The sequence below is a fragment of the Nannospalax galili genome, unplaced genomic scaffold (genome assembly GCF_000622305.1).
Source record: "Nannospalax galili isolate Female #2095 unplaced genomic scaffold, S.galili_v1.0 scaffold3052, whole genome shotgun sequence".
NCBI classification, from domain to species: Eukaryota; Metazoa; Chordata; class Mammalia; order Rodentia; family Spalacidae; genus Nannospalax; species Nannospalax galili.
Window position 1 is genome coordinate 29,086 of NW_008330974.1, and position 19,203 is coordinate 48,288.

General features: G+C 49.3%; 2 protein-coding genes across 3 annotated transcripts in view; one reads left to right on the plus strand and one right to left on the minus strand.

The window, feature by feature from the left end:
- Trim10 (tripartite motif containing 10) overlaps window positions 1-6,846 on the minus strand; it is a 13,113-nt gene extending 6,267 nt beyond the window's left edge. The window contains exons 1-6 of the mRNA XM_008855987.1: window positions 6,421-6,846; window positions 4,884-4,979; window positions 3,788-4,018; window positions 3,069-3,091; window positions 2,474-2,589; window positions 1,226-1,258 (exon numbers count right to left, since the gene is read on the minus strand). Of these exons, the coding sequence (XP_008854209.1) occupies window positions 1,226-1,258; window positions 2,474-2,589; window positions 3,069-3,091; window positions 3,788-4,018; window positions 4,884-4,979; window positions 6,421-6,846 (925 nt within the window). The remainder of the gene's footprint in view (window positions 1-1,225; window positions 1,259-2,473; window positions 2,590-3,068; window positions 3,092-3,787; window positions 4,019-4,883; window positions 4,980-6,420) is intronic.
- Window positions 6,847-12,339: 5,493 nt separating this feature from the next.
- On the plus strand, window positions 12,340-19,190 carry Trim15 (tripartite motif containing 15). Of its 2 annotated transcripts, none has more exons than XM_029557674.1 (7): window positions 12,340-12,823; window positions 13,161-13,256; window positions 14,866-15,096; window positions 15,790-15,812; window positions 16,983-17,098; window positions 17,552-17,584; window positions 18,428-19,190. In XM_029557674.1, the coding sequence occupies exons 1-7, from the start codon at window positions 12,455-12,457 to the stop codon at window positions 18,475-18,477; spliced, it is 918 nt and encodes a 305-aa protein (XP_029413534.1). In that variant the 5' UTR covers window positions 12,340-12,454; the 3' UTR covers window positions 18,478-19,190. The 2 variants fall into 2 exon arrangements, with proteins under 2 accessions (XP_029413534.1, XP_029413536.1); XM_029557676.1 differs by having other exon boundaries at window positions 18,526-19,190.
- The last annotated feature ends 13 nt before the right edge of the window (window positions 19,191-19,203 follow it).

Genomic DNA, 19,203 nt, shown 5'->3' on the forward strand with positions numbered 1-19,203 from the left:
CACACAGCCTCCTCACACACAGCCTCCTCACACACAGCCTCCTCACACACAGCCTCCTCACACACAGCCTCCTCACACACAGCCTCCTCACACACAGCCTCCTCACACACAGCCTCCTCACACACAGCCTCCTCACACACAGCCTCCTCACACACAGCCTCCTCACACACAGCCTCCTCACACACAGCCTCCTCACACACAGCCTCCTCACACACAGCCTCCTCACACACAGCCTCCTCACACACAGCCTCCTCACACACAGCCTCCTCACACACAGCCTCCTCACACACAGCCTCCTCACACACAGCCTCCTCACACACAGCCTCTTCACACCTTTATCTCAGAGGCAGAAACTCCCTCCTCTGGGTCCTGACCTCGCAGTCGTGCCCCTGCCCTCCCTGGACCCTGTGGTCATGTGCACAGCTCTTCCTCCCGTCGGGCTCTGGCTCACCTGGGTTATTCTCGCTGCTCAGGAATTTAAACTGTCGAAACCTGAGACCCACGCTTTAGCACCCTAACTTCTGCAGATGCGAACATATTGCTACATTTAGTATCTCTAATCCGAGAAAACCTATAAATTCAGGCTTATCGATGGGTTAGAGAGCCCCTTCCAACAATTCCACGGTTCTCCAGGGCCTTCGGAGGAACTGACGGCATTGATGGGCTCTTAGGTTGCTCTGCCTCTGTCGTCTATGAAATGACATCTCAAGGAGCAGAAGTTCCTGACGGTTCAGAGAACGTGACTCTAAAGGCAGACCAAAGTCCCCTCATCCAGAAGGGGCTTCCCTAACACACCTTACTCAGTTTTGATCTAATCTTTCTGTACAGATCGGATACCAGCTTTGTCAGGAATATGTATGTGCCCGTCCTCTCTCTGTGGCTCACCTCGGGATCTTATAGAGTCATCCCTCAAGCTCCAAGAGAGATTGGTTCCAGGATCCCCCTTGGGTACTAAAATCCACAGAACTCAAGTATCTTATGTAAAATGAAATATTATTCACATACAACGTGCACACATCCTCCCATACACTTTCCCATACACTTCAAATAATCTCTAGATTACTTATGTTGCCTAATATAATGTAAATGCTATGTAAATAGTCATCACACCATATCATTTAGAGAATAAAGTTTTAAAACCTGGTCATATTTAATACAGAAGAATGTGTTTCTGAATGATTTCTGAGGTTGGATGTAGAATATATGGATACAGGGGCCGACTTACCTGGCTCATAGTCCAACTCAAAGCAGAGCATTTCTGTAAGGAGGAAATGGTGACAAGATGAGATTTCATTAATCTCAGAACCACAGAACGCCAGTGATGAGGAAATGGAGGCCCGGAACAGGGAAGGAGCGGAGAGAGTGGAAGTTGGACTCCTCTAACCGTGCGGCTACATCCAGCCCTCCTGGAGCACTTGTTCCCATTCAGACCCAGATGCTCTGGGACCGGACTGTAAATCGGCATCTCTTACAGTCTCCCAAGGGGATGCTGATGGTACTGGGATGGAGCCCCACTGAGAAGTCTGACACCCCAGCTCTGAGCAGTCCAGGGACCATGCCTGCCTTGCTTACCTGTGTATCTGCTGCTCACAGGAATTAAGAAACATCTGCTTAAGGGACAGATATGTCGGCTCATTTATTTCCTTCTACTTGTAAGTAACTTTGGGGCCAGTCAAAAACCAGTCTTAGATTAGAGTAAAATTTCCTTCACCATGTAGCCATGGAAGTACTTGTAAGATGAAGACCTCCAGGGGATGTTCTCATGGGGGGGTGCTTTTGAGGGTGAGACATTTAGAAATAGGTGGCGGTTGGTGGGGAACAGAACGCTACAACTTACATTTCAAACTCTCCTGGATGTGTCTCATCACGACTCCCTATTCTGGGAAAGGATTGGGGCACAGGCCCTAAAATGATGGCTCAACTCTGACAGCCACACTAAAATAAGGAAGTTAAAAAAAAAAGGCTGGGGTTGTCGGTCAGTGGTAGAGCACTGGCCTACCACACACAAGGCCTGGGGTTCAACCTTCCGTTCTGGAGACTAATAGGAGGAAAGCGAAAGAGAGCGAGGGATGAGTCAGCTTTACAGTACGAAGATGAATACTGTCTCTATGATTAACAACGTCCGCCATCAAGAACGCGCCATGCCTTACAAATGCTGCTAAAGATTTCAGTGATAGAGAATACAGAGTTGTTAAACATTATCTTTTCTATTACATCATGCCAACTGATCAGATTTGTCTTAATAGGTTGACTCGCTCCACACAGAAATCTTCACGTTTCTTTTTCTCTTCACAGTCAAATCATCCTGAGAGGAAGACTTTATACAACTTGGCAAACAGGAAAGCCAGGGCACTGAAGGAGATAAGCCTTCCCAGAATTCATAGCTATTTGGTGGTGGAGTCAGGAGGCCATCCATCCCTAAGCCCAAGCTGGGAGCCTACCTGAACACTGTGGAGGCCCAGAGTGTTCTTACCCAGAAATGCCTTCATCGCCTGCTGCAGAGGGAGGGCCTGCTGGGAAAAATCTCGTATCCTCTGGCCCAGCTCTGGGGACACAGCCTCTGGTTTCCGGCACTTTCTGGTTTCACATCTAGGGGCAAAGAAATGGCAGAGTCTGGGAAGTATCTTTTTTTTTTTTTTCCTTTTCTTTTCTTTTTTCTTAAATAGGGTCTTACTTTTTAACCCTTTGGAACTCAGTATGACCAGGCTAGCCTGTAACTCACAGAGCTCTGCCTGCTTCTGCCTCCCTAGTGCTGGCATTAAAGGCGTGTGCCACTACACCTGACAAATTATTCTTTTTAAATGACGCTTCCACACTGAGTTTGCCATCTTCTAACAGGGCCTGGAGTGGCTACTTCCCACAGAGGCACCTTTCCTCTCGGATGGCCCCCACTGCTATACAGTGGGTGTTCCCACAGCAGCACTTGAGAACGGTTGTGATTATGTGAAGGTTTGTATGTAACTACATGTCCTTAACATGAGAGTGTAGTATATTTGTATGTGTAACTAGGCAGGTGGTGCATGTATGGATACCTATATGGAAAAAGAAACAGACGTTGTGTCACTTACCTTATTAGAGTACTTCTGATATCCTGGGGGGGAGAAAGAGAGAAAGGAGTCAGGTTTGGTTTTCCCTCTCCCACTTTTCTTATGACCACAAAAGCCAAAACACCATATTCCTAGCCCTGAACAGAAAAGGGACAGCAGATCACGGAATCACAGAGTCACAGAGTGCTAGGGTGCTGTGGGGACCAGCACCCAATTCCTTTGTTTTGTGGACACAGTGGTATCGTGACCTGTTCCTCAAATTTACAAAGGTAAAGCAAGTCCCATCCTGAGAGCTCCTGCTTCAGTCTCCAGAGCATTCCCCTACGTCACACTGTTGGGACCCCAATAGCTCTCCTCCAGGTCAAGGAAGTAATACAGGTTAGGAAGGACATCCTGGCCAGTGGAAGGAACATCTAGGTTATAAAAAAAGAAATTTTCTTTGGAACAGCTCCTGGCAGCTGTTTATGCAGCGCTTGGTACTTTCCAAGTGCCACTTCCATCCCATTTCACTGTTAGATCCTCACAGAAGCCCAGAGAGAGGATGAGGGAGTGTTCCTTCCCCATCTCGTGGATGGTGGGACAGAGACCAGAGAGCACAGTGACCAGGAAACTCTTGGGGAAGCATGGACTAGAATTCAAAGCTCTGGCCCTCTGCCCCACATCCTATCTGGGATTCGAGATGCAGGAGTGAGGGAGGCACAGCAATGATTCCAGAAGGCCTGGGCCAATGCAGGCCTCACCGTCAGCAGCTCCTTTGCTGGTCTCTCGTTCTTCTCCTCTAGCTCCTCGATCAGGGTGCTGAACCGGCGGATCTCCCCGGTGACCAGGGAATCAAATTCTTCCTGTTGCTTCAGGATGTCCCCGTCCAACCTGTCCAGTTGTGCTAAGAGAAAACTCTGTTGTTCTTCCAGGAACTGGCTCAGACGTGCAAACTGAGAAACCACCTGCTGTCTCTTGGTGGCCACCTGAGTCTGGGGAGGAAGGATGACAGTAAGAAGGGCATGTTCCTCTGCAGCAGCCAGAATCTCCTCCCCCTCCTCCTCCTCCTCCTCCTCTTCTTCCTCCTCCTCCTCCTCTTCTTCCTCCTCCTCCTCTTCCTCTCCCTCCTCCTCCTTCTCCTCTTCCTCCTCCTCTCCCTCCTCCTCCTCTTCCTCCTCCTCTTCCTCCTCTCCTCTTCCCCCTCCTCCTCCTCTTCCTCCTCTCTTCCATCTCCTCCTCCATTCTTCTCCCTTTCCTCCCTCCCTCTTCCTTTTTCTCCTCCTGCTGTGCTTAGTTCTGAGCTGGGCATGGAGGGCCTTCCTTTTAAGATACTTCCTCCTCCTCTTCCTCCTCTTCTTCCTTCTCCTCCTTCTCTTCCTCCTCCTCCTACTCCTCATTTTCTTATTCCCATCTCTCCCTTGGTTTAGATTCACATCTTCCAAGGTTTGGTGGTAAAATCGAGCCCCCTCCCCCCAATCCTCAGCCCACAGCTGGATTTGGAGCTGCAGCTGCTGTCCTGTCCACCTGCCATCCCACTTCAGGGAGCTACACAGCTCAGCACTGCCTCGGCACCATCACTGTGGCTCCTAAAAGAGACTCTAGAGACACCTAGCTTCCTGACTTGTAGGAAGTGCACAGCATGTGCACAGCAGTAAGCTGTCATGGGCAGAATCACACTGAATCTCCATTTCACAGATGAATAAGCTGAAGTCCGAGTTGCTCAAGATCAGAGAGTTAATGTCAGAGTCAGGATTCAAACCCAGAACACCTCCAAGGCCCTGTGTGCTCTATGGCCTCAGTTTAGAGACAACCTTGGACCCAGGGGAGGGGCAGGACCCAGGGAGAGTGGAGACATACCAGGAGCACCTGTATCCTTTTGTTTTCTCTTGACTGGACTTCTTGGATCTCCTCTCTCTCTTTCCTTAGACACATAAGGCACTTCTGTATTTGTTCCTGGAGAGAGGGGGCATGAGTCCATGCTAAGGTGGAGAAAGTGACTGTGGAGGAGATCCCCCTCACATCCCCTGCCCAGGGGAATGAAACGCCCTGGAAATGAGTATGAGACTCGGGATTTGATTTTTATTTGTTTTGTTTTTGAAACAGGATCTCATGTAGCTCAGGCTTGCTTCAAATTAACTGGCCCTGAACTCAGTATCCTTCCTCCTCAGTGCTAGGATATAGGTGAGCACCCCCCACCCCAATCCTGGAGCCTGCCTTGTTTTTTTGCTCTATGCTTCAAGAATTTTGATCAGAGCTTTCCGTTTCTCATGTGCCATTTAAGGCTATGACTTTGGTTCCCCCTTGAGCTTTATACCATTTTAATCTGGCATTTGGGATATGAGCTTGATATGCCCTTCACTGAAATTATTTCATCCAAAGGAAACACACACAAATAATAGCTTTTCCTTCTTATTAGAAGCAATTGCCTAGACACAGTACACAGGGGAGAAGAAATTTGGATGCAAAAATAATTGATGCCAGGTTTTAAAATTTGTTTGCTCTAGAACCAATTACAAACAAGCACACACTCATAAAGGTCCACATGTGTGTTCAAAAATACATATAGGCTGGGTGTGGTAGTGCACGCCTTTAATCCCAGCACTCGGGAAGCAGAGGCAGGCAGACCTCTGTGAAATCGAGGCCAATTTGATCTACATAGCGAGTTCCAGGCCAGCTGGGCCTACAGGGAGACCCTGTCCCCTATGCTCACAAGGGCTGCAGCTCAGTTGGTAGAGTGCTTGCCTAGCATGCACAAAGTCGTGGGTTCAGTCCCTAGCACCACATAAACCGGGTGTGGTGGCACATGTCTATAATCCTATTACTCAGAAAGCAGAGGCAGGAGGATCTGAAGTTCAAGATCATCCTTGGCTGTGAGTCTGAGGCAACCTCTGTCTCAAAGAGAAAATACATAAATAATTCTCACTATCAAATGATAATTAACAAATTGAGACATCCATACATATAGACACTCGTGTGTATTAAATACAGTGCAAAAGTAACTAAAACCAGCACACACACACACACACACACACACACACACACACACACACACCATTCGCCCTTGTAAACATGCAAACATGGTTTTTCAGTGAAATTCAAACCACAGACACACCTCAATACAGGACACAGACACAAGTTCGGTGGTTCATTCATTCGGCAAGAATTTACTGAGCTCCTGCTGTCTGTGGTTCCCAAGAAAACAACACAGAACTCCCTCTCAATCACACTCATGTGCTTTTCTGTGCTTGTGTGATCATAAAGGCAGGAGGAGAGAATTTGGGGTCTGGATGTCGCTCCCCTTCCCCAGAATCCACAACTGTAATTTACTCCTGTCGGTCCAATTCCAGCTCCCACAGGGTCCCCGGAGCCCCAACCTGCTGGGGTCCTCTCCTACCCTGTAAGGACCTGCAGCATCCTCCAGGAAGCGCACCGTGTGGGCCCCATGGAGCCCAGCCTCCCGGCACACCACGCAGAGCTGCGCCTCATCATCCTCACAGAAGAAGTAGACTTTCTCCCCGTGCTCTGGACAGGCATCCTCGGCCTCCAGGCCGCGCGTGGACGCCAGCTGAAGGCGCTCGATGTTCTCCACCACGTTGGCCAGCTGCCAGTTGGGACGGAAGGTCCCGGGGCGGAAGGGCTCCTTGCAGAGTGGGCAGGTGAGGGACTCCTCCGATTCCGAGCCCGGGATCTCGCAGTAGCGAGTGAGGCAGCACCTGCAGAAGTTGTGGCCACAGTCGATGGTGACCGGCTCCCTTAGGGTGCCTTGACAGATGGGGCAGTTGACCTCATCTGCCAAGCTGGCCACAGATGCTGAGGCCATGTCAGCCCGTACTGGGGCTTCTGCCTCCTGGAGGTCACTGCCTCTGCTTGGCTGAGGAGGAAAGATACACTCCAGACTCAAAACACCAGAGAACACTGTCAAGTCTGGAAACTGACATAGTCACACGCACTTGGACAGGGTGCCCATTTGCGTCTCTGACACCAGGTGCTCCTTGTCCTGCCCTCCCATGAACAGCCCCACACTCCTGCCAACAGCAGAGATGAAAAAATGGCAGAAGAGGAAGGTCCTGGAGTTCACAGCATCATCCTGAGATGCCAAAAGTTCCTCTCTGGACCAGTGCCCATGGCCTGAGGCTCACGGTCCCTTTCTGTCCTAACAGCGGCTCACAGAAAGATGAGTGTTGGTCTCAGCTGTCCACTGTTGAAAGAGAGGTCTTCTTTGGGGACAGAGAGGAGCCTGGTTCACAGAGGGCTGCTACTCTTGCCTCCCTGCACACAGCCACCTGTCTCCAGGGAGATTGGAGGTATCAGCCAGCACAGGGCCTGCCAGTCAATGGGCAGGAGAGTGTGGGGACTCAGATAAGGCCCTTGGGCTCGGGTGTGCACAGCACAAGCAACTTCATTGGTGATGGTCCACAGCCTATCACTGGCTTTAAAAGAGGTTGGGTTGTACCTTGGGTTGGGGAGGAGATGGAAATGCAGTCCCAGCCAGCAGTTTTTCCCAGGACTACGCACCATCCACTGACAGAAGCACTTTAACATGGGATCTTATTCATTTCACTTCCACTCTATGTTGTCCTGGGGCTTGGGTCTGGGTTTTGCAAACTCCACCAGGGTAACACAGCTCACCCAAGGTCCACAGACAAAGCCCAACTGACCATGCATGATCTGCAGTCAGAGCTCTGAGTATTCCAAGCAGCACATTCTAAGAAAAATATGAAGCACAACCAGGCCTGGTGGTGCAGGTCTATAATTCCAGCACTTGGGATGCAGAGCAGGTAGGATCAGGAGTTCAAGACCAGCCTCTGCTACACAGTAGGTTAGAAGCCAGCCTGGGCTACAAAAGACCCTGCTTTGGAGAAAAAAGAAATTTGATGCAAGCCACATAAACAACTGAAAAGTTTCAAGGCTGGAGAGATGGCTCAGGGCTTATAAGCACTGTCCTTTCAGAAGACCAGGGTTCAAATACCAGCACTCATATAATGGCTAACAACCACCCATAACTCCAGTTCCAGGGGATTTGATGCCCTCTTCTGACCTCTGCGGGCATTGCACAACACAGGTATACTTACATACACGCAGGCATAACATATACACATAAAATAAAAACACTCATAAACATAAAAAGGTAAAGGCTGGACATGGTGGTACACACGTTTAATCCCAGAACTTCAGAGGCAGAAGCACGCAGATCTCTGTGAGATTGAGGCCAGCCCGATCTACATAGTGAGTTCCAGGCCAGCTGGGCCTATCTTATCTCAAAAAAGACAAAAAATAAAATAAAACAAAACAAAACAAAATAAAAAGCAAAGGCATAAAGCTAACCCGGTAGGCTCTGGGAGGAGACAGGTACATACAACTTCTCTTCAATCCCTTTCTAATTAGAAAGGAAATCAAGTGAGCTAGTTGACCTCTGGTCTTCAAACTAGTACCCCAAGACAAGCCCTGACAGAGGACAGAAGCTGGCCCTCTCCTCAGGGGGATCCTCCAGCGTTCTCTTTATTATTAGTGTGTGTTTGGGCATGATATGCGTGTGTGGGCACTGGTGCCCCAGTGTGCATAAGGAGATCAGAGAACAACTTTGTGGAGTCATTCTTTCTTCCCACCATGTGGGTCTCTGGAATAGAACTCAGGTCATCAGGCTCAGCAGCGAGTGCCTTTACCTGCTGAGCCAGCTAGCCAGCCCACGTTAAATTTCTTAACAGTATTGTGGTCACATGGAGAAGTTCCTTGTTCTGAAAAGATGTGTGTTGTAGTATGTATGGAAGTGAGAGCAAAGTGGAGACAGAGTTGAAACGTATACAGTGAGGCCAGAGAGATGGCTCAGGGGGTCAGAGCGTTTGCTGCTCTTGAAGAGAACCGAAGTTCCCAGCATCCATGTCAGGGCAGCTCACAACTACCTATAACTATAGTCCCCAGGGAATCTGATGCTTCTGGCCTCCAAGGGTACCTGTACTCACCAGCACATACCCACATACATACCCCACACACATAATTAAAAATGAAAAATAATAAAGAGATGCTCAGAGGTTGAGAGCACCGGCTGCTCTTGCAGGGGACTTGGGTTCAGTTCCCAGCACCCACATGGCAGCTAACAACCCTCTATAACTCCAGTTCCAGGGTCTCTGACGCCTTCTTCTGGCCTCTGAGGACATTGCATACACAGGTGTACTAGATACATTGCAGGTAAAACACTCATACACATAAGATCAAAACAGATAAATCAGGGCTGGAGAGATGGCTCCGTGGATCTTGCAGACACCTGGGTTCTAAAGCACCCACATGATGGCAACTCCAGTTCCAGAGGATCCAAAACCCTCTTCTGACCTCCATGGCCATTGTACAACATGAGTGCATTTACATACATGCAGACATAATACTTGTACACATGAAATAAGAACAAATAAAAAATAGATTAATCAAAAAATTTTTAAGTTTAAAAATTATGTAGGCATTCTTTCAGTATCTATAAGTTGGCATGCTTTTCAGAATAAAGGTTGAGAAAACGTTTGTTTGGGTTGGGGGGGTGTTGTGTTTTTTTTGTTTTTGTTTTTTTGAAGCAGGGTCTCCCTGTAGCCCCAGCTGTCCTGGAACTCACTATGTAGACCAGGCTGGCCTTGAACTCACAGAGATCCGCCTGCCTCTGCCTCCCAAGTGCTGGGATTACAGGCATGCGCCCCCACGCCCAGCTTGATTTTTTTTTTTTTTAAGTAAAAAGAAAGGCTGAAGAGATGGCTCAGCAGTTAAGGGCACTGGCTGTTCTTACAGAGGACCTGGGTTCGGTTCCCAACACCCACATGATGGCTAACAAGTGTCTGTAACTTCAGTTACAGGGGATCCAACACCTTCCGACCTCCATAGGCACTGTATGACACAAGTGTACTTATACACATACAGGCAATACACTAATACATGTAAAATAAAAATAATAAAAAATTTTTAAAGTAAAAAGAGAATATAAATATTAATAATATGTTTAAGTTAGCCCAGTGTTACCAAAATATTATGAACTGAACACATGAAAACATAAAACACATCAATATTTTACATTTCTTTGTGTTTGTTTGTTTGTTTGTTTGTTTATTACAGGGTCTCACTATATAGCCCTGGCTGGCCTGGAACTCCCTTTGTAGACCAGGCTGGCCTCCAGCTCACAAGGATCTGCCTGCTTCTGCCTCCAGAGTACTGGAATTAAAGGCTTATGCTGGGGTTGAGGATTTTCCTCAGCGATGGAGCCAAGCACAAGGCCCTGGGTTTCGTCCAGGGCAACTAAAGGCTAGTGCCACCACTCTGGGCCTTGCTTTGTATTTATATGAAGTCTTTTATACACACAGCACAGCTGTCAGTACTGGCCACAGGTCACTGCTCAGTCTCTTTGAGTGGTAGGCTGTTCTGGGATTGGTAAATTGTTCTAGGGCATACTGTTAGGGGCAGGTGGGGCAGGACGGGGAGGGGACATGAAAAGTAGGTGGGATGGAAAGGGGTGGGGAACAGGAGGACCTGCCTTTGTCCATGGGGTGGGGGGTGGCAGGTGACCACATAGGGACCCCAGACACTTGACCTTGTGTCTCAGCTGTGGGAGGAGCACAGGGCTGTGGGAGAAACTCAGGGCCGGAAGCCAACACTCCAATTGTCCCAGCCCTGTGGTTGTTAAGCTCTCTGATTTTTGGAAAGTCACTGTAACTTCCAGTTCTCATCTCCTTCTCCCCATATGTGCCCCAATGGCTTGTTACTGAAATTGGCAGTAGAGCTGGAGAGATGGCCCAGCAGTTAAGAATGTGTTCTGCTCTTCCAGAGGACCTAGGTTCTGTTCCCAGCACCCACACTGGACAGCCCAAAACCATCTGCAGCTCCAGCTCCAGGGGATCCAATGTCCTATTCTGGACTCTGAAGGAACCTGAATTCACACATTCAAACACACACACACACACACACACACACACACATAATTTAAAAACAAAATAGTAATAAATCTTTAAAAAGAAAATATAGCCTATGAGAAAGTTGTGCAATTATACTTTTTAAAAGATAAAAATTGGATGTAATAATATGAAAACAATAAATCCTAAGCCAATGTGGCCAAATCTGTTTGAGTTTTCATTGATCAGCATTTGTGTCACAGTTCCTTGCCTTCTACTTGCAAATAAAAAATAAAATTATCCGGGTGTAGTGGCGCACGCCTTTAATCCCAGCACTCGGGAGGCAGAGGCAGACGGATCCTTGTGAGTTCAAGGCCAACCTGGTCTACATAGTGAGTTCAGGTCAGCTGGGACTACAAGGAGACCCTGTCTCAAAAAGATAAAAAATAAATAAAAAAAAAAAGATTTGGGTCATTGCCTGTGTGTGCATGCACATGTATGTGGGTGCCCAAGGCCAGAAGAGGGTGTCAGATCCTCTGGAGCTGGAGTTCCAGGCGGTTGTGAGCTGCTCATTGTGGGTGCTGGGAACAGAACTTTGATCCTCTGAAAGAGCAGCGAGCACTCCTAAGTGCTGAGCCATCTGCCTTGCGATGTCCTGCCTCCTGAACTCATTCTTAATTTGGGGGGGAAATAGTCTTTCCTTTTGCCTTTTCTTCAGTGTTAGCAGATCATGAGTTTGGTTCCCAGGACCCTATGTTAGGCCACTGGTGTTGGGCCACTCACAACTGTCTGAAACCTGAGCTCTGAGAATCCCTCCCAGGGCACCCACACACATTAAAATATATATATATATATATATGTGTGTGTATAAGATGTATATGTATATGTATATGTATATATATGCGCTAAAATTGAGATGTAATGTCCTCCGGGCTCTAGGGAGGTGGTGGGTTCAGCATGGGCCGTAGGTGGTGGGTTCAGCATGGGCGGCACAGGAAGGACCAATAGGAGCAGGCGAGGCAGGGGAGGAAAGGACGGGCAGACAAACAGATCCTTAATCCCGACCTGCAGCTCTGCACCGAGTCCCCTGAGCGTCTGGCAGTCCACCCCTGGCTGGACTTTGATGCCGCTGCGTGCCTCACAGTCACAGGTTTATGGCTCCCACCTGCTCAGTGTGACAGGAAGCGCTCCTCCCCAACGGCCCCACCCCTCTGTGGCCCAGGTATTCCAGGAAACCCCATTTCCAAGTGACCTCATGGTGCGGTGCGCCGCTCCCCACCCCAGGGACGGAAGGCCACAGGACTGGAGAGCTTGGTCACCTAGCTGCTGCTGGGAAACGCAGGGTAGTCGAGATGCCCCGGAGTTTGACCTGCCGAGCTGCGGGGCGGTGGCCCAGAGTCCTGGGCGTGCCCCAGGCGGAGCCAGGTGGCTTCCCAGCGCTGACATTCCTGCCTTCCTCTCGGATTCCTTTGCCTCGGCGACGCTGACGCATTCAAAAGTGACTCAATTTCAGGGAATTCGACTGCGCGGAGACAGAAGGCTGCGTGGACCGGCAGGGAAGGCACCGTGATGCCCTCGACCCGGTCCCTGCGGGGACTCCATCAAGTGACCTGTCCTGCCTGCTTCGGGCGCCTGCAGGATGCGGTGAGCCTGGCCTGCGGACACACGGTGTGTGGGCTCTGCCTCCCTCCAAGCACCCCGATGGGCGCACAGCTGCTCTGCCCGCTCTGCCAGGAGGAAGAGGAGGAGGATGCCCGGGCCGCAATGATCCCGGTGCCCCTGGGCCCCCTCGGGGAGACCTGCTGCCAGGAGCATGGAGAGAAGATCTACTTCTTCTGCGAGACGGATGCAGAGCTGCTCTGCGTGTTCTGCAGGGAGGGCCCCTCCCACCAGACACACACCGTGGGTTTCCTGGACGAGGCCATCCAGCCCTACCGGGTAAGGAGCCGGCCTAGGCTGCTCACCTCCAAGCGGATGGTGCCCTGCCCGGATAGGTGAAGGGACTAGACTGGAGATCAGCTGTCTAAAGACTTCCCTCAGCCCCACAGGCAGCGTGGCCCACCTCTGTGTTCCTGTCTCCCTGCGGAGACCCCTTACTGCAAACTTTTCCTCTCCATAGTATCTGTCAACCCGATGGGACTCCTGTCCTGGATGGAGGTCTCTTTAGGGTCAGGGATTAGGCCTTTGTCAGCCTCGAATCCCCAGAGCACAGCACGCACTATTTATGAGTTGGATTATTAACTGAGCCACCTCCCTCTGGCTCTTCTCCCCACAGGAGCGTCTCAAGAGTCGGTTGAAAGCTCTGAGCATGGAGAGGGACAAGATGGAAGACCTGAAGTGTCAAGAAGATCAGAAGCTCCAAGTGCTTCTGGTAAAGGGCCACACCCTGGCCTCCTGCTCCTGATTGACTGACTGACTGATTGATTGATTGATTGACTGATTGATTGATTGATTCATTGATTCATTGATTGATTGAGACACAGGGTTTCACATAGATCAAGCTGGCCTCAAATTCACTATGTAGCCGAGGATGACTTTGATCTTACTGTCTCTATCTCCCAAGCACTGGGATTGCAGGCATGTTCCATCACACCCAGTCCATGTTGAGCTAGACATGGAGCCCAGGACCTCATGCATGCTAGGCAAGCACTTTTCTAACTGAAATGCATTCCCCAGCCCCTCCCTAGTAGGTTTTCTCCAAAGACTGGAGAAGCCTCTTAGCTGGCATCTATCTGTTGCTGGGCTGGAAAGAATTGGTCAACTTTTCTAATTCATCCTCCCGTGACTGGTGTCTCGGGACTTGGGAACTGATATCTTCTCATCAGAGACTTATTTTATCCATTCTGCACACAGGGGGAAACTTTGGTATAGAAAAGTGGTACTGCTAAGGTCATATGGCAAGTCCAAGTTCATGATAAAATGGCTAGAGCCGGGGTCTATTGGTCCTGGGTCCATAGCTCTCCTGGCCCAGTGTGTCCATCTGAAACGCCACCTTCAGCTGAGAAGCCTGGGACAGGTGTCCACTGTGCCTGGACTCCAGCTCTGAAGACTGCAGGCTAATGGAGTGACTGGATTGAGATGCTCCCTGGCACTTCCTTCACGCTACAGAATTCAGAGGCAAAATCCACAGAGGGTATTGCTAGTACTGTGACCAAGGAGACAGAGTATTGGAATAGAAAGATCTCTTCAGCATCGCTCAAATCCCACCGAAACATGCTCCATAGATCGTGAGCTCAGTGGCTAAAATCAACCTCACACATTTCCACCAATGTGCGTTGACTCTAATTACAACTTCCTTTTGCCTTAATTTTTAAGAAATTACTGTGGCCAGTTGTGGTTGTGTATGCTTTTAAATACCAGAGCTCGGAAGGTGGAGGCAGGCAGATCTCTGTGAGATGGAGGCCAACCTGGTCTACATAGTGAGTTCCAGGCCATCTGGGGCTACAGGAAGAACTTGTCTCAAAACAAACAAGTAAACAAAACAAATTACTGTAAATGGGCCGGGGATGTAGCTCATTTATGTACAGTGATTGTCTGTAATGCATGATACCTGGGTTCAACCCCAGCACTGCATAAAATGGAAATGATTAATTCTAGCACTTGAGAGGTGGAAACAGGAGGATCAGAAGTTCAAAGTCATCTTTGGCTACATATCGATAAATAAATAATAAATAAATAAATAAATAAATAAATAACTGCAGTTACTCCACCTAACTCTAAGGAGATATGGAAGGACTGCTCAACGTGGCTCTGAGAGCACAGTGTGGCATTATTTCAATCTCTGGCTAAGACAACAGCATAGTTCTCGTCATGGGCAAGTTTATTGTGAGAGACCCATCTGCTTCTACCAGAGTGCTGTTTGGAGGAATGAGCCATGAAACTACTTACTCCTTGTTCCTCTTAATCAAAAGTACAAAGATGGCCTTCCAGAAGGCAGCTCTGAATCCTCCCTATTGTGTCCATCTTTCTATCTCTTGAAGACTCAGATCGAAAGCAAGAAGCAGCAGGTGGAAGCTGCTTTTGAGAGGCTGCAGCAGGAGCTGGGGGACCAGCGGCACCTCCTGCTGGCCAGGCTGGGGGAGCTGGAGCAGCAGATCCAGAAAGAGAGGAATGAGTATGTCACAAAGATCTCCGGGGAGGTCGACCGGCTGGGAGCCCAAGTGGAGGAACTGGAGGAAAAGTGTCAGCAGCCAGCAAGAGAGCTTTTTCAAGTGAGAGCCATACCACAGTCCCACACCCTGTGGGAGAGCAGTGGGTTCTACAGGAAGGGGGCACCAGGCTGTGGCTGGAAGATGCTGGAGACAGGCAGGAAAGGAAAGTGGGGATTACCTCAGTTGAGAGGGACAGAGGGTTGTCTGCTTTTTCCTCTGGTCCAGAGGACTGGAGACTTGTCCAAGGCAAAATCCTGCGGTCACATGATCTTGGGTTTAAGCATCAGCTCTTCTAACCATGTCACTTGGGGGTGTCTCTTAACCTCTCTAAGCATGGGTATGTCAATAAGCACCTCCTCCATGGAGTTGCAACCCATGTAAGAAACCCATGTGTTGTTTGGCCATGGGCCCTGGGGACAGGAGGAGCTCCATCAACGGCCCTGTAGTGGTTGCCACAATCCCATTCGTTCCATACCAGGTCCAGTTTGGAACTGGCTGGTCTGTGCATTAATCATTGGAGACAGAATCCATTTAAGGACACAGCCGAGACAGAGCAACCAGAGCAAAGGCACTGACTGCCGAGTCCCACACTAGCCTGGAACTGTGATGTAAGCAGTGCAATGCAAAAGTGATGAAGCGATCCAGTGCCCTGGGGAGGAGTGCCGTCAGCTGGTGTTTGAAGGAAGAAAGATGTGCAGAGTTCCCCAATGGGCAGGCCGTGTGGAAACTAAGTGTGTGTTCTTTCTTTTGTAGGATGTCAGACTCAACCAGAGCAGGTAGGACCCTCTCTCCAGGCCAGTCTCCTTTATGACTATCCTAGAGACACTCACTATGACCCTCCCCTACAAAAACACTCTGATAGACACACAGGCCAGTTTTTCTCTCAGTAACAGTGCAGACTCAGTAAAGGTTTGGGTCCTAAAGATTCACTTTTAAACAGATGGATTGGGATGGGGCATGAGGACTCACGCCGGTAATCCTAGCCCTCAGGAAGCTCACTATGAGCTTAAGGTCAGCCTGGGCTACATAGTGAGCTTGAAGCCAGCCTGGGCTGCAGAGTGAGATCTTGTCTCAAAATAAATAAGTAAATAAAGAATAAACTGATGAGTTGGTTTTTGAGACATATTTTTTTCTCCTTGAAACAAAGTTATATATAGTAATCATGACTTTACAATGGTCTAGAAAATTGAGAGAGAAGAGAGAGAGAGAGAGAGAGAGAGAGAGAGAGAGAGAGAGAGAGAGAGGATGGGGGAGAACTGGAGTTACAGGAGGTTTAGAGCCTCTAGATATGGGTACTGGGAACCAAACCCAGGTCCTCTGGAAGAGCAGCAAGCTCTCTTAGCTGCTGAGCCATCTCTCCAGCCCCCACACTACAATAATTTTTTCTTTTCATCTTTTTTTTCTTCCCTCCCAGCTACTTTTCCTTTGTGAAAACTAGCAAGCACACAGTTTAGAAAGGTGTAAGGCTGTTTTTCTTCAAATGATACCTCGCTGCCCTCTAGAGGTGAATAGTGGTAATGCTGCCTGACTTCAATTCTTAAGAGGTGGTTATAATTAGTTCCTAGTGGGGTCTCATGAAATGCCTACTGTACATGGCCAGAAAAGAGCAAATAAATGATGTTTAATCTGTTCACCACCTATACCAAGCTCATCCTTCAGTCTGACTGGTTTTACCTTGTAGCCCCCAAACATTATTTTGGGGGTCTGGAGAGATGGCTCAGTGTTAGGAGCATTGGTGCTCTTGCAGGGGACTAGTTTTCTTCCCCAGCACTCACACTGGGTGGCTCACAGGCTGCTGTAACTCCATTTCCAGGGGATCCAACATCCTCTTCCGGCCTCTGAGGGCAGTGCACGTACACACACACATAAATAAAAATAAAATAAAACAAAGCATCTTATTTTTGGAATTTAGACGAACTAAATTTAGATTTCCAACTTGTCTGCAGGTATGAGGTGAACACTTTTGTGAGTCCAGAGGCCATCTCCTCTGACCTTGTCAAGAAAATCCGCAATATCCACAGGAAAATTCTCGCCCTCCCAGAGATGATGAGGACATTTTCAGGTAAAGGGGCTCCAGCTCCCCTAGCTCTGTTAGATGCCTCTCTTCCACCTGTCCCCGTCTTTTCCCAACTCCAAAACCTGGCTGAAACCATCAAGCATGGTGGCACATGCCTGCAATCCCAGCACCAGGGAGACTGAGGACAGAGGGAGCTCCCAGTCCAGGCCAGCCTGAGCTACACAGTGAGACAGGAGCTCCCAGTCCAGGCCAGCCTGAGCTATACAGCGAGACTGGAACAAAACAAACAGCCTGGCTTAGGCATCTTCACTCCCAGACCTTTCCACGTGACCTCCCTCTGCTCTGGGAGCCATTCCCCAGAGCGCAGCCTCCTCTGTCAGGGGTGAGGCACACTCCTCCTTTAGGGTGTCTGCCCCCATCCTCACACTGTAGCCAGGACATCTTGCCCTTGGAGTTTCCGTAGGTAATAACAGACCCTTCTGTTTCTGCTTTCCTCAGAACACTTGATACGCCACCTGGAAACAGATGCAGGTAACCAGCAAGGGGTTGTGGGATTGGACATTCTCCCATTCAGCCTTTCATCCATGGCTGCAAACAGAGCAATGGAATGCACAGTGTAGACCCTGGCCGTGTGTGGTCTTGGGTCCGGCTAGCTCTCGCTGCCTATGAGATACTGTGCACGTTATTAAGCCTCATCTTCACACCATTGCTTCGTCACGAAATGGAAAGAATAACAGAGCCCACACCGTAAATATGCCGTGAGGATTAAAGAAATTAACACATGCAGAGGGTAACACAGTTTCTGGCCAAAATAGTGTTAGATTATATGTAGATTTCAACAAATACTGTACAATTTTTTTAAATAGAACTTTTCTGGGTGTAGTGACATACACCTGTAACCCCATCGTTTGGGAGGTAGAGCAGTTAGATTGCCACAAGTTCAAGACCAACCTGGGCTACACAGTTATTTGCAGATCAACCTGATCTACAGAGTGGGACCATTTGGGGGGAATGTGGAGGAGGTATTCTGAGAATAGAATTTAGTGCTAGAGAACACTTACCTTGTGTGCCTAAGTTCCCCAGTAACAGAGGTGGGGTGGGGTTGGGGCAAGGGAGGGAGAGAGGAGAGAGAGAAGGGAGAACGGAGAGAGGGAGGGAGGGAGGGAGGGAGGGAGGGAGAGAAAGAAAAGAAAATAGCATTTATTATCAGACTGGAGCTTAATCGTCCCTACAGACATCTTCCCATTCCAACATCAATCAGTGCTTCTTACACTTACTGTGCAGAAAAACGGTACAGGCCCCTTGTTAAAGCTCAGGCTCTTGTGTAGTTTAGCTGCTCTGCACTGGGGTCCAACATTCTGTATTTCTGACAAGCTCCCAGGCGACATGCTGCTGCTGCTGCTGGCCCAGCCACCTCACCTTGAGAATCGAATCCTCAGGCAGAGTACCTGTGACATCTGTCCTATCCTCAGGGAACAGAAGGGGAAACTGAGGACCAAGAAGCAGGCCGCATGAGCCAGGACTCCTTCCGGATGGCCTCCAGCCCCGTGCACGTTGGGCTCTGCTTCCTCTAAGGATCACGCTGAACCCTCAGACCACCAGCCTGAGCCTGGTCCTGGGACTGAAGTCTGCACCATGGGAGTAGCCCACCCCCCAAAGTGGCTAGGGCGACTGGACAGGGGTCCCTGAGTGCCTGAGGATGGCATCCAGAGCTGGTCCAGCACCTGTCCTGGCAGGGGCACCGATACTGACACAGCTGTCCACCACACCGTGTGGACACAGCTGTGGATCGGACACCCACCTTCCCCTTCCGGCCTCCTCCACAGCCACAGTCTTCCCGTCTTTTGCCTTCTGGAAAGTTCCTGCCTGACTGAAAGACAAAGGTGGAATCCGGGAAGTGTGGTAGGGACAGCAGGGTCCTAGGACCCACCAGTTCCAGTAACCAGCCGGTACAAGAGAGGCCAGGCATCTTGGAAACTTACATAGCAGTTATTTTTACTTATTTATCAAGTACCTACATCTCCCTGCAGTTCTGATCCCGGATGCAGTGCCCCACTAGGTGGACAGAGCAGGCAAGGCTGAGCCAGAAAAGCTAGGAGCCAATGGGATTTGGAAGAGGGGAAACAAAACTAAAATTTAAAAAAAAAAAA

Excerpts from the sequence above, each read along its gene's own strand:
- Trim15 (XM_029557674.1), top strand. The coding sequence starts at position 12,455 with ATGCCCTCGACCCGGTCCCTGCGGGGACTCCATCAAGTGACCTGTCCT. Across the intron at positions 13,257-14,865 it reads AGAAGCTCCAAGTGCTTCTG|ACTCAGATCGAAAGCAAGAA; the intron begins GTAAAGGGCCAC and ends TATCTCTTGAAG. Across the intron at positions 17,585-18,427 it reads CCACCTGGAAACAGATGCAG|CTCCCAGGCGACATGCTGCT; the intron begins GTAACCAGCAAG and ends ATTTCTGACAAG.